This window comes from Gavialis gangeticus, unplaced genomic scaffold, assembly GCF_001723915.1.
Source record: "Gavialis gangeticus isolate Ggan-Ray unplaced genomic scaffold, GavGan_comp1, whole genome shotgun sequence".
Classification (NCBI taxonomy): domain Eukaryota; kingdom Metazoa; phylum Chordata; order Crocodylia; family Gavialidae; genus Gavialis; species Gavialis gangeticus.
This window is the reverse complement of record NW_017728987.1, coordinates 45410-57183: the sequence shown is the minus strand read 5'-3', so window position 1 is coordinate 57183 and position 11774 is coordinate 45410. Positions and strand designations below refer to the sequence as shown.

Here is an 11774-nt window from a genome sequence, read left to right as displayed (position 1 = left end):
CCCCCCCCCCCCCCTCCACCCTTGCCTTGAGCCTCTCTTTACCCCTTTCCCCTTGCCTGTTTTGCTTCTCTCCTGAGCCTTCCTAGCACTATGCAGCTGCCCTCACTCTCCTGGGCACCAGGGTTGGGCCTTGCACCCTAGTGCTTTTCTCCTCTTCACCCCACTCCTCTGGGACGGGGGCTGCTTACCTGGTTCTCTCCTGTCTGCCCTCTTCTTGCCCCCCCCACTTCCCTCTGCAGGGGATGGGGGGGGGTCTCCTTTGCATGCCACGCAGGGTCTCTTTGAAATGATCTTGATTCCTAGGTGTGCCCTGAGTCCCCACCTACCTAATGTCAGCCCTCTTCTTTCTCTCTCCTCTCCAGCTGACCAAGCTGCACCAGTTGGCAATGCAACAGTCACACTTTCCAATGTCTCATGGCAACACTGGATTCAGTGGTATGGACACTCGGCTATTCCTTCTGTAAGCTAGCGTGGGCCAAAACCCAGCCCGGGAACTGCTGCTTGGCTTCTCTAACGCAGCCTCATGGCATCATCTTCACTTAGGTGTCTTTTAACCAAACCAAACAAACCCCGCATCAGGTAATGCTTGTTGTGGCACGGGGGGGGGCCCCCCCGTTGCTGCCAGCGCCAGTCCGGGTGGGCAGCTGAGGGCTTTAGAGGTATAAACCAGGCAGGATCTTCATGCTTCTGTCCTTTTACCCCATCCTTCACAGCTCTGCCAATGCACCTCAAGCTCCTGACCTGCAGCCCCCTCTCTCTCCCCTCCGGCTATTCCAGTCCTGGGCAGGCGACTGTTTGACTTGTGCCAAATTCGCTGTAGAGTAATAAATGTAGCTGACTATCCATTTTAGGGCCATAGGGTCGAGACCACCAAACTCATTTTCACTTGTATCTTAACAGGCATTGACTCCAGCTCTCCAGAGGTGAAAGGCTATTGGGGTAATTTTTAAAAAACAAAATCTGTAGTATTCTATTGTGTATTAATACTGAACACAGTCTGTGGGTCCTGTCAGATGCTGCCAGCTATGTGCAATGAGGGGTGGCAGGGTGGGGGCAGAAGGCTGTAGGCACTGACTAGCTTGACTGCACCCACTTGGATGGAGGCAGCTGGAATCTGCAGTGGAGAGCAGAAGCTTTTGACACAATCAGTTGGTGTCTTAATTCCTCCAGAAAGCAAGGGGGCTCAAGATGGCCAAATCTATTAGGGCTGAAGTGGGGGGGGAAAAAAGGCATGAGGGTGGGCTGGGAGACAGCTGTTCTGAAGGAGATGCTAGGCTTGATGAGCGCAGCTGGACACTTCAGTAGAAGGCCCATTGCATCTCATCTTGTTGGCCAACTGTTGCTTTCCAGGGCAGCGAGCAAAACTTCCCTGCAGCTAGGAAGGCAGCTCCCCCAGTGCCATGTAGCAAAGGGTGACAGCTAACTGCAGCTTGGTTTTAAACTCTCCTAACCTCATCAGTGTCAAACGGGGAGCGACTGGGGGGGCGGAGGCATCCTGGTGAGGGTATGCTTGGCCCCATCTGTACACGCTGAGCAGGTGAAAGACACCGCTCATCTGAGTGGCTGGCATTATAGTGATGCCCTGCTGGGGTCCTCAGGTTGGGATAAGGGTGGCTTAGAGCTTCCAATGCTGGCAATCAAGTGTTCTGGTTCCATCGGGCACTGGCCGGAGCCCACGCAGTAACGGCGCGCTGCTCTGGGACTGTCCTGACCGGAAGGAAGAGCCTGAGGGGGCAGACCTCTGGGACCAGGAGTGTGGTGGGGGCTGGGGACTCATGCAGGGGTTGAGTAACCTTTCACTGCTTGCTCTTCCCACCCCCTCCACCCCCTTCCTCCTGTGTAAAAACCTCAGCAATGACGCCGGCAGCAAATGCTGGTTCGACTGGTCTGCTTTACATCTTCCTGCGGCCCCCACCACATTGCACTGAGCATGTCCTGCTCTCTCTCTGTCTTTCAGCAGGTTTGGATGCCTCTGCTCAAACTACTTCTCATGAACTCACCATTCCAAATGATGTGAGTATTTCCCCCACCCCAGACTGGATGGGTAGGGACTGGGAGATGTAGAGTTAAGTCTGGCAGCTGCTTCTAGATGCCAAAATTTAAATAGGCCTCATCACTTGATGCCCTCAAGTGAGGGAACAGCACATGTTACCTATGCACAAGATGATTTAGGAACATGCCCTTGCTCTTTGGTGTCCAGGGTAATTGTGTTGATCGACTGTTCCCTCTGTAGCCTAGTATGTTCAGCCCAGCTGCCCTGTAGTCGGGTGGCATCAGCTTTTTAGTAGCTGTGTTTGGCTTCCCTGGAGTACCAGATGGTGCTTAAGACATGATGCATGTCTCTTATTCTGGGGTTTCTGAGGCTTCCACAGTGCCTCAGTTTCCCTGCTGAGTAGCATCTCCCTGGGTGTAAGTTGAGGCTACTGGGTGGTGGGCAGCGAGCCTGAAGCTGTCATGCCTCTCATGGGGGTGGCTTGGGCTGCATTGCGCCCATTTTTAACTAGGAGTGTTCTCTCCCATAGCTGATTGGCTGCATCATCGGGCGTCAAGGCGCCAAAATCAATGAGATCCGTCAGATGTCTGGGGCACAGATCAAAATTGCCAATCCAGTGGAAGGATCTACTGACAGGCAGGTTACCATAACTGGATCTGCAGCCAGCATTAGCCTGGCCCAATATCTAATTAATGTCAGGTAAGTCTCCGAGTAGCCGGAGGGAGTGCATGTGGTGGGAGGGGGAAGGGGGGGGTGGACTAGTGGGTGCAGCAGCTGAAACTAGGGCAGCGTTGAAGTCTGGGCAGCTCGCCCAGCTGCACTGTAGCTCACAGGACTCCACTCTTCCTTGTATTTGAGTGAAAATGAGATGAGCTTTTTCCCTGGCCCCCCATAATGTTTTTGGTTTTTGGTTTTTTGGTTTTTTTTTTTGTTCTTTTTCCCCACCCCTTAACCTACCCACCTGCTTCAGCCCCCTGCTCCCAACAATGGAACTGCCTTTTAGGGCACTGCTAAGCAAATGGGATTGAAGATTTGAATCAAGGGGGCTAGGATGAGCTGGTGCTTTTTTCATGGAGCACTGTGAGAGAGTTGTTCACTAGATCGATGTCCTCCTAGCCCAGTGGCTCTCAATCAGGGTGCTGTGGCACCTTGAGGTGCCTTAAATGCTGTTCAAGGGTGTCTCACAATGTTAGTATTGCTAGGTGTGCAAAGGGATTCCCAAGATACACCCCCGGGGGCTGAAAGAGGAGTCCAGAAGAATGAAAACTCCCATGTCTTTTGTGGTCAGAGTTGTGTGTGACAAACTTCTCTATTTTTCTGTAGGCAAAAAACTGAGTGAAAAAACTAAGAGCTAATGCTTTTTCTCCCCCCCCCCAGGGGTCCCATAAACTTTAACAACAACAAAAAGTGAGAACCAGCCTTCTAGCTAATAAATAGGGCTGAGGCCTAATTTAGGGCAGAATGAAACTTCTGGGGCTATGAGAGTGCTTGTCCTATGCCAGTAGCTGCTTGACATGGGGGGATCCTGGGAGCTGCCTGTCTCCATGGGGCTGGGTGGCAGCAATGCTGAGAACTGAGACCAGGGACTGTAGTATTGCTGTGGAGTCCAACCTCGCTGCATAGCAGCCCCTGAACCCCTAAACTCTGCCTATGGGGAGAGGCACATGATGAATTGTAAGCTCACAGCAGGGATGAGCTCTCTGCTGAGCTCTGCAGTTGGGTGGGCGGGCACCCACGCTGCAGCAGGCTGCTGTAGGCTCCCCAGCCATGTCCTTCCCCTGCGCTGCGCCGTGCTGTCCGCAGCTTGCTAGGAGAGCAGGTGATCTCATAAGGCGCAAAGCATCCCCTTCACTGGTGAGGTCAGCTCTTTGGGGCGTGCCTGGCTGGCTCCTTGCCCACCACGCAGCCTGCTGCAGTGGAGTCCTGCCGCAACACAGGCTTGTGCCTGGCTGGGCAGCATTGGAGCCTGGCTTTGAGGCTTCTTGCCTGCAGGCTTGAAGTGATGACTTCTGGCAGCGTCCATCCAGCCCCCAGCTCTTCCTGGGCTTCTGTGGACTGTAGCCTGGGTCCTGGCTTAGTTGGTGACATTGGGTGGGCTGACCATGACACTGACCAGGTTTTTGATCCTAGCCCGGAGAAGATTCTTGCCCTCTTGCTACCTTGACACATTCCCCTCAATGAGGAAAACCATAGTGCTCCGCCTCCCAGATCAGCAGCATTTGTAGCAAAAGGCAGTAACCTACTTGCAAGTGCCCTGGTGATAAAGTTGAGGCCATGGCTGTGGCTTGACCAGAGCTATGCCACGGGTGGAAATAGTCCATTTTGGGTAACAGGAGGACTAGGGTCAAAGAGCTGGCAGAAAGGGTTAGGAGCTGGCTTGTAAAGCAGAGGGGGCAGCAGCCTATTGAAATACCCATGCCTACCTTGTTTAGTGAGGGCTAAGTGCATTCTTGAAGTCTGACCAGGAAAACTTAGATGAGTTCCAGGGGCCATGGTGCTAGATTGCAGGCCTAGCTAGTGTCCTGCAGTGCTCACATCCCCCAAATGTGGTAGAGCACCCAGGCAGCTGGGAGGTGGCAGTCAGGGGCCAGTGTGGCCCCTTTCTGTCCCCTGTTGTGCACAGGGCTCTGACCTGCTGGGGACAGAGTCCTGCTTACTGTCCACAAACGCAACCAGGGGAAACGCAACTAGTCACGACCAACCCTAGTCTAACTTGCCTGTTTTGTGCTCTTACTCTATCCAAATGCCTCTGCCTTTACTCTACTGATCAGCATTACCATAGCTGAGGACCGAAGCTGTCTACACTGGACTGTAGAGACCAAACCAGTCCTGCAAAGTACTCAGAGGCATCTTTTTTTACTCGGAACAGGCCTCTGGGCTTGCTCAGCTAGCAAAGGAGTGTAGTTTGGTAAGGCTGCCCTGACAGTCCATGCAAGGCGCAGGGCCTGTAGCCTCTGTAACTAGCACATGTGGAGTTAACGCTGCAGTGCCTTGGCATAGCTGCCGTTCTGAGCTCCCAGTTGTAAACCTGCCTGACTTCTTGCTGCCTTTTTGAGGACACTTTTGAATAAATAGAGCAGTCTTCAGTCCCAGTTTCCAGGGCGCTGGGGTGGGTGGGGGTGTAGCAGGGTGCTGGCTCAGCTGAGGTCGTGCCGTGGCCAGCCCTGCTCCCCACGTTGTTGAAGCTAGGCAGTTTTTTTTTTGAAGCTGTTTGTCCTTTGCTTTTCTGTGCTGTGCCCATCCACCCACCCGTTCTTTTGTTCCTTTTTTCCTCTGTTACAGTTTAGAAAGCGCTAAACCCTCCTCCCAGACAGCCTCCGTCACGATCCCTGATCACCTCAGCATCAACCTCTCTCAACCCTCCACCCCTTCTTCTTCTTCCTCCTCCACCACCACCCCCTCGCTCGCCACCGCGGGGGTCTCCGACGCACCCTCCAGTCTCCCCAACCCTCTTCCGACCGCCCCTTGTGTCTCCAGTCTGCTTGGCATGAAACCCGTCCCTCTCCTGGCTCTAAATGTTGTGTCTGCTGCTAAGGGTGCCTCCACCACCTCAGCTGTGCCCTGTGTTACTAACAAACTGAAAGCGGAAAAGCAGAGATTCTCTCCTTACTGAGTGTCTGCTTGTGACTTAGCGGAACAGCAGATTGGTGTCAGCGTGGGGATCCCGTAGAGGAGACTGGAAGAGCCTTTTTTTTTTTTTTCTTTCTTCAGAAGTGAGCTTGTGATTTTTTTTTTTTTTTAGAATGGAGTGGTTCTCTCTTTCTGTCTCTCTCTCTTGCTGGTGAGCTTCAGTGAGTCAAGAGACACTCAAACAAAGTATTCTAACCAGTCCTGGAGCCTAGTGATCTGTCTTTTAATTCCTTCTCGATTTATATAGTCCTAGCTGTTGCTTTTATTAGCCTGTTTGCCTTGCTGCCCGAAGACTAAAGCTTGGGGTGGGGTGGGGGGACTGTATCGAATAAATGATTCTCGCGTCGCTGCATCTTTCTTTTTGGCCGAGTCGCGGAAGGGGCTATTGGGCCTTGCTGTCACTTTTGATGTCTGTACTTGTAATAAAGTTGCCACGGTGAGAATCTGCGCTGCTCTGTGCTGACTAGCAAGGGCTGAAGCCCAGGCATTCTCCCCCTGGGACAGGGAAAACCCACTGCCAACTCTTGCTGACCCCCCCCCCAAATAGAGCCAAGCCATGGGGATCACCCCCATCTCTCTCTTTTTGGGTGTGGAGAGGCATTTCTGGGCCTCCAGTGGGAGATGGTGGGACCTGCCTCCTTTCCACTGGTCTCAGCAGCCACTAAAAGCAAGAGCTGCTGGGCTCTCTGCGGCAGGGAACCCAGTGGTTCCTAGATCCAGACTTCTGACAGTGCTTGCTCCCTAGGGTGGCAGGTAAAGGCTCTGCCTAGTGTGACCTGCATCTCCCTGAGCCATCCCCTCCCTGCAGCCCTCCACAGGAAAGCAGAACAGCTCCATGAAGCTTAGTCAGGGCAGGGCTTCTCTTACCTGTGCCCTTTGTGCTCATGCTGGAGCTATGCAGGCAGGTGCCCTGATGGAGCCAGCTCAGTGTTGCCTGACAAAGGCTTGTGACTAGTTGGGGTGGGGGGGGCTGAAGCTCTTCTGTAGAGGGCTGGTGCCTGTCTTTGCTCCATCAGGCATGCACAGGAAGCTGCCATCTTGCAGTCCCTTGGGTGGCAGGACAGTTTGCACACAGCCATTTCTTTTGCTCCAAGATGGGCCCCAGGACCCTGCCCATCCTGGTAGGACTCCTTCCTTCAGCGGTGGGGTGGGGAGCTGGGGTGACCCCTAGCTTTTCCCTCGTGTAGGTATGTGCCCCTTTTAGGCCCCGGGCTGTGGGCAGGGCCTGTCCCAGGAGCCCAGTGGGGTAGAGATTCCCTTCTCTCTCTCACCCCTCTCCTCTGCCCAGGGCACATCATGTAGCCTAGGCTGTTGCCCTTACCCCTCCTGATGCTGGCTCCTGCAGGGTAGAGGTAACTGTGCTGAGCTAAGGAATGGCTGGAACCGGCTATTTTTTATTGGGACTCTGGAGCCAATGTAGTAAGATTTTTTTTTTTTTTTTTATGGAGGGTGGGGTTCACATGGCTTTTTCTCTGGCAGTGGAGTGGCATGGGGCTCTGGTTCTGGGTGGGAGGGTGGTAGTTGCTGGCTCAGATGCTGAGCCCCCCTGTACAGCCCTCCCTTCTCCTGGAAACTCCTCTTCTGCAGTAGTGGAGCTATTGCTGTTGCCCTCTGTCCATGCTGGGTACAGCTGGTCTCTGCTCAGCAGGTCCTATCTTGTACTGTGGCTTTCCAGACCCATTGGTGCTGGCTAGGATTCTGCCTGTTCAGTCCCTTTCCCTTTCTTCTTCTCCTGTCCTCTGGGGCTGAAAATTGGCTCTTGGTAATCTCACTTCAGCTGCCTGGGCTGGGGCCTGTGACTTCTGTAACCTTGGGCAAATTACTTAGCTTTCTGATCCAGCTCCCCTGGCTGGACTGGTGGCTTGACATGGTGGGTGCCAGGTGGCTGGCTGGGCTGGCATGGGAAATGGCTCAGGGTGTGGGTGGGGGAGGGGGTCTGTTCCCACAGGTCTCTGCTGCTGAATGTTCAGCCTATTTGGGGCTCCTGAGTTTGCATCCTCCACCCAGGCCTGGGCCCTGCCAGAAGCCCCCATGGATCAGAGTCCCCTGCCCTTGGCATCCCACCCTCACCCACTTGGAGTAGGGCAGAGCTGTGTGCTTGGTGAGGCCTTCAGGGCAGGTTCCTTGGGGCTTCCCCTTCAGACCCCATCCTTAGAGGGCTTCTATAGAGGGGAGGCAAGGGGGTCTGCTGATGTTGCAGCTGCTGACATCTTCAGGCCAAGGCAAGTCTCTCCTGGCCTGACTGAACCATCCTGGCACTGACCCTTCAGTTGCTGCCCCTCCAGCCTCCTTGCTGCCTGCTGTGGCCCTTGGGCCTTCTTTTAAGGGTCTGGAGCCCAGCAGCTGCTTGGGGAAATGTCTAGGAGTAAGGGCAGCTCTGGATCCCCTGCCCCAATGTAGCTGGGGCTTCAGTCCTGGTGAGTCTCAGCTGCCTTCATCCAGGTGCTTGATATGGCTGGAGGAGCTGAGGCAGGGTTGGGATGGGGAGCTCTGGCTTGTGCCTCTTTGTTCCTATGTATGGGGTTTTTTGGGGGGGGCAGGGAGGGAGGGGTGGTGTGAGTGTCTTGGTCAGGGAGGTGTACACACACACATGTCCATTCCTGTTGGGTCTGATACCTGCCTTGTGGCTGGCTTTTTGGGTGAGTCCTGGAGTTGCTGCTGGCCCAGCTCCCACAGCCCAGCCCCTGGCTCTTTTTTTTTTTTCCCCCCACAGCTGGGCTGGTTCAGCTCCTCATGGCTGGGAGCCAGGCACCCTTACTAAGGTGAGGGGGTTGATGAAAAGCCCCCACTACCATTCTTCTGTGCCCTCAATCCCTTGAGTGCCAGGCAAGCTGCAAAGGCTGGGAGTGGGGCACCCTGGTCTACTGAGCCTGGGAGGGTCCTTCTGCCCTTGGGCAGGTGTGGGGGCCCATCCAGCCCCCCATGCTCCCCTTGCTCTAGGGCAGCTACTGGAGGCCAATTTAACCATTGGAGCTGGACAGTGGGGAAGCAATGCACCTACATCTGTGCCCCCAAGGTGTGTAGACCTGTGTGTGATGCTGGGGGTGCATGTCCTAGAGGGTTACTCAGGCTGCCCCTCTCCATACAACACCTAGCACCCCTGGCCTCTGCCATGGAGGCCCCACAAACCTGGGGCAGACTGATGGGGCAAGGCTCCTGCCCCCACAATCAGCTTCCCTGTTTTAACCCTTGATTTGCTCTCTTACTGAGCCGGTGGTCATGCCTCTGTTTTGTTGCAGGCTTTCCTCGGAGACCGGTGGAATGGGAAGCAGCTAGGAGAATGCAAAGGCTTCCCTCATTACCCCTTCTGCTGTTCATCACCATGATCCATCTGTAGTTTGGAAACAGTCAGAGTCCAGGTTTTAACTAGTTTGTAAATTTTCAGTTCCTACACGCTTTCCCCATCCACTCATGATCCTACCTTTTTTTCTTTTTTTTTTTAATTGCAGCATTTTAATTCCTCTCTGTTCAGCTGTTTAAAATGCTGAGAATCCATCCCTTTAGTTTTGTAAGCTTTCCGCCCCCCCTCCTTTATTTTATTTTATTTTTTTTTCCTTCAGCTCACCAAGTTTGTGGCTCTTTTTTTTGGTTTTTTTTTCTGTTGATGTCATGAAATGTACGAGTGGAATATTAATACGTTTCCGTTTAGTTCTGTAATGTCAAGAAAATTTTTCAAAAAAAAAAAATAAAAAGATGGACTGGAGCTTTTCCTTGTGAATAGAACCTGGAGGATATTTTGTTAATGGATCTGCTGTGTCTCCCGTCTTTCTTTAGGGTGTGGGATACTGAGCTCGGTAGCCGCTGGTGGCTAGTGGGGGTTTGGGTGCTCCTTGTTCTACTCCCTGGTAAATCCCTGTACGCCAGCTAGGTTTGACTTGCTTCTAGACCTGGGGGAGTTGCCTGGCCTTAACTTCAGTAGGGAACTGGAGGTTACAGGGTGGGCTGGGGCTGCCAAGTCTACAGCAGCTGTTCCAGCCAGTTTTAAAGGGGAAGGGGTTTTTGTCCCCTCATGTCTGCTGAGTGTCAGTAAAAAAATATATGGAACACACACAAAAAACGCCCCCCAACTTTTGGTTGTCAGTAAAATAAAGCATTGAGAGAGAGAGAGAGAGAGAGGGTGAGCGTGAGAGAGTGTGTGTGTGTGTGTGACGAGCAAACTTTTTACTGTCATGCAGTGTTTCTTGGGTTGACAGTGCTGCTAGTATATATTCATTATAGTGCTGCCACTGTATACTAGCAGCACTGTCAACCCAAGAAACACTGCATGACAGTAAAAAAGTTTGCTTGTCAGTAACAAAAAAAAAACATACAATACATCCTTTTTATTGATGAGTGAATTTTGAAAATATTAATAAACACTATATAACTTTGCTTGTCAGTAAGAAAAAAAAAAGGTTCTTATAATATACTTCTGTTGTGTTTTTAGCCTGTTTTTTACACAGAGTTTAAAAAAAAAAACAAACCCAATCATGTGTTGTAGTGTTTTTTTGCTACTGCATTAGTGGCTCTTTGCTTCTCTTTCCTCCCAGCTGTACTCCTGTATTTCCACCCACCCTTGGCCCAAAATCTGTACTTTTCCATGCTTTTAAAACTGGAAAAATGTAGATTTTAGTTTTTTGTTTTGAAAAGATCCCTAATTTTCAGCTTCAAAGACCCAGGCCCCCTGCTAATCATGGAGCAGGCAGGGGCTGGGGAGTGGGCCCCACTTGACTCAGGTGGGAAGGAGGCAGCAGTGGTGTTCAGCTCTGAGCCATGCTTCCCCTTGGACACCAGGAGGCACTGCTCTGCTTTGTCCTGGATCCACACTTCCCTGCAGCTCACTTCCAGCATGTCTTGATGTGAGCTCAGGCTTTTCTCCTTTTTACAGACAGATATGTTTTCCTTATGTTGGCTACAGTCAAGTTTGGGGACTTCAAGAAGGGTAGGCTGACTTCTGCTAACAGCAACTCCCTGGCCCTTCCACTCACCAAAGCTGTGGCCAAGAAGGGACTTTACCCTGTGGTCAGATTGGCACAGAGTGGGGGTTTCATTTCTGCTGCAGCCAAGTGGGTGGCATCTATGTGGTATCTCAACCGCTTTTTGCAGCAGGATGTTAGCTGCTGTGGTAGCCTTGCAGCAGGTTTGGCTGCTGGGTCTGTTGTGGCAGGGTTGGGGGTCAAGATTGGTTGGACAGTGAAGGTCCTGGTCCTGCCTCAGGCAGGGGGTTAACCTACTTTACAATTTTAGGCTGTTCTTTAATGGCTATGTACATAAAGGGCCAGGTGCCAGTCCTTGTCTCCTTGTGCAGGTGAGCATACAGCCCCTGCCCAAGGTAACAGAGAGCTTGGCTGCCTCTTGCAGGCCAAGCCACCCTCTCTGCCCCCTCCAGCCCTGCCCTGGTGCCTTGGGCAGGGGCCTGTCCCTACCAGCTGCCCCTTGACAATGGAGGCCAGGCCTCCTGTATCCCCCCACCCCCTGCTTGACACATGAGGCCCACAGCACTTTCCATACAAAACGGTCTTTAATTGAACCCTGCGTGTGGGGACGCGCTAGCAGTGTGACACCCAGACAGACGGACTACAGACATGGGCTATAGTACAGCCGTGGGAGGGGATGGGAGGCAGGGGCCCAGCCTGGCTGCTGCGAGGTATGGCTTAGCCCCAGAGCCAAACTGGCCATCCAGTCCACAGGAAGAAGGGCACAGGATTGGGGGGGACATCCTCTGTGCCTGGTTTCCTGGGGGCAATGGGGGGTCATGCTTTAAGGAGGGGGGGTGCTTTGGTGCTGGTGAGTCCAGTGCTGCCAGCCTGGGGCACTGGGGTATGATGGGGGGGGGGCAGGCACAGCCACACTTCCAATGGGCAATCTGCAGGGCGGGGCAGGGCTCTGGCCCTGTCTGCAGTGACCCTTCCCCACAAACTCAATGCAAGGTGGGTGGGGGGGAGCAAAGCTATCCCCCAGTGACCTGCTCCCCAGCAGCTTTCACCTGGTGGGGGGGCATGGAAGCAGCCCCCTCCCACAAGTGCAATGTATCATCATTCATCAGAAATAAATTACAACTGAAAAGTGCAGTGCTTTGGGGGGTGGGCACCGAGGTTTGGCTCTGACTGGGGTGGGGGAGCCAGCAGGGGCTCGCATGGCTCAGGTGGAGGGGCTGACCACCACCCTGCAA

The 11774-nt window shown here is 53.2% G+C and overlaps 1 protein-coding gene and 1 long non-coding RNA gene across 16 annotated transcripts in view; one reads left to right on the top strand and one right to left on the bottom strand.

Annotated features, from left to right (window-relative positions):
• The window catches only part of PCBP2 (poly(rC) binding protein 2), a 30524-nt gene extending 21154 nt beyond the window's left edge, over window positions 1-9370 (top strand). For 4 of the 15 annotated variants that reach the window (XM_019514206.1, XM_019514196.1, XM_019514172.1 and 1 more), the window contains 5 exons: window positions 363-435; window positions 901-939; window positions 1958-2013; window positions 2523-2692; window positions 5276-6066. In XM_019514206.1, coding sequence (XP_019369751.1) covers window positions 363-435; window positions 901-939; window positions 1958-2013; window positions 2523-2692; window positions 5276-5606 — 669 coding nt within the window. In that variant the 3' untranslated portion in view covers window positions 5607-6066. Of the gene's footprint in view, window positions 1-362; window positions 436-900; window positions 940-1957; window positions 2014-2522; window positions 2693-5275; window positions 6067-8862 lie in introns of those variants that run through there. The other 11 variants (XM_019514217.1, XM_019514181.1, XM_019514155.1 and 8 more) reach the window with 6 other exon arrangements.
• LOC109295404 lies at window positions 5719-7876 on the bottom strand. The gene is made up of 3 exons (XR_002096740.1): window positions 7867-7876; window positions 6895-6903; window positions 5719-6409 (listed from the first exon to the last, which is right to left on the bottom strand). It is a non-coding gene; the product is annotated as an uncharacterized LOC109295404 (long non-coding RNA).
• Window positions 9371-11774: the final 2404 nt, after the last annotated feature.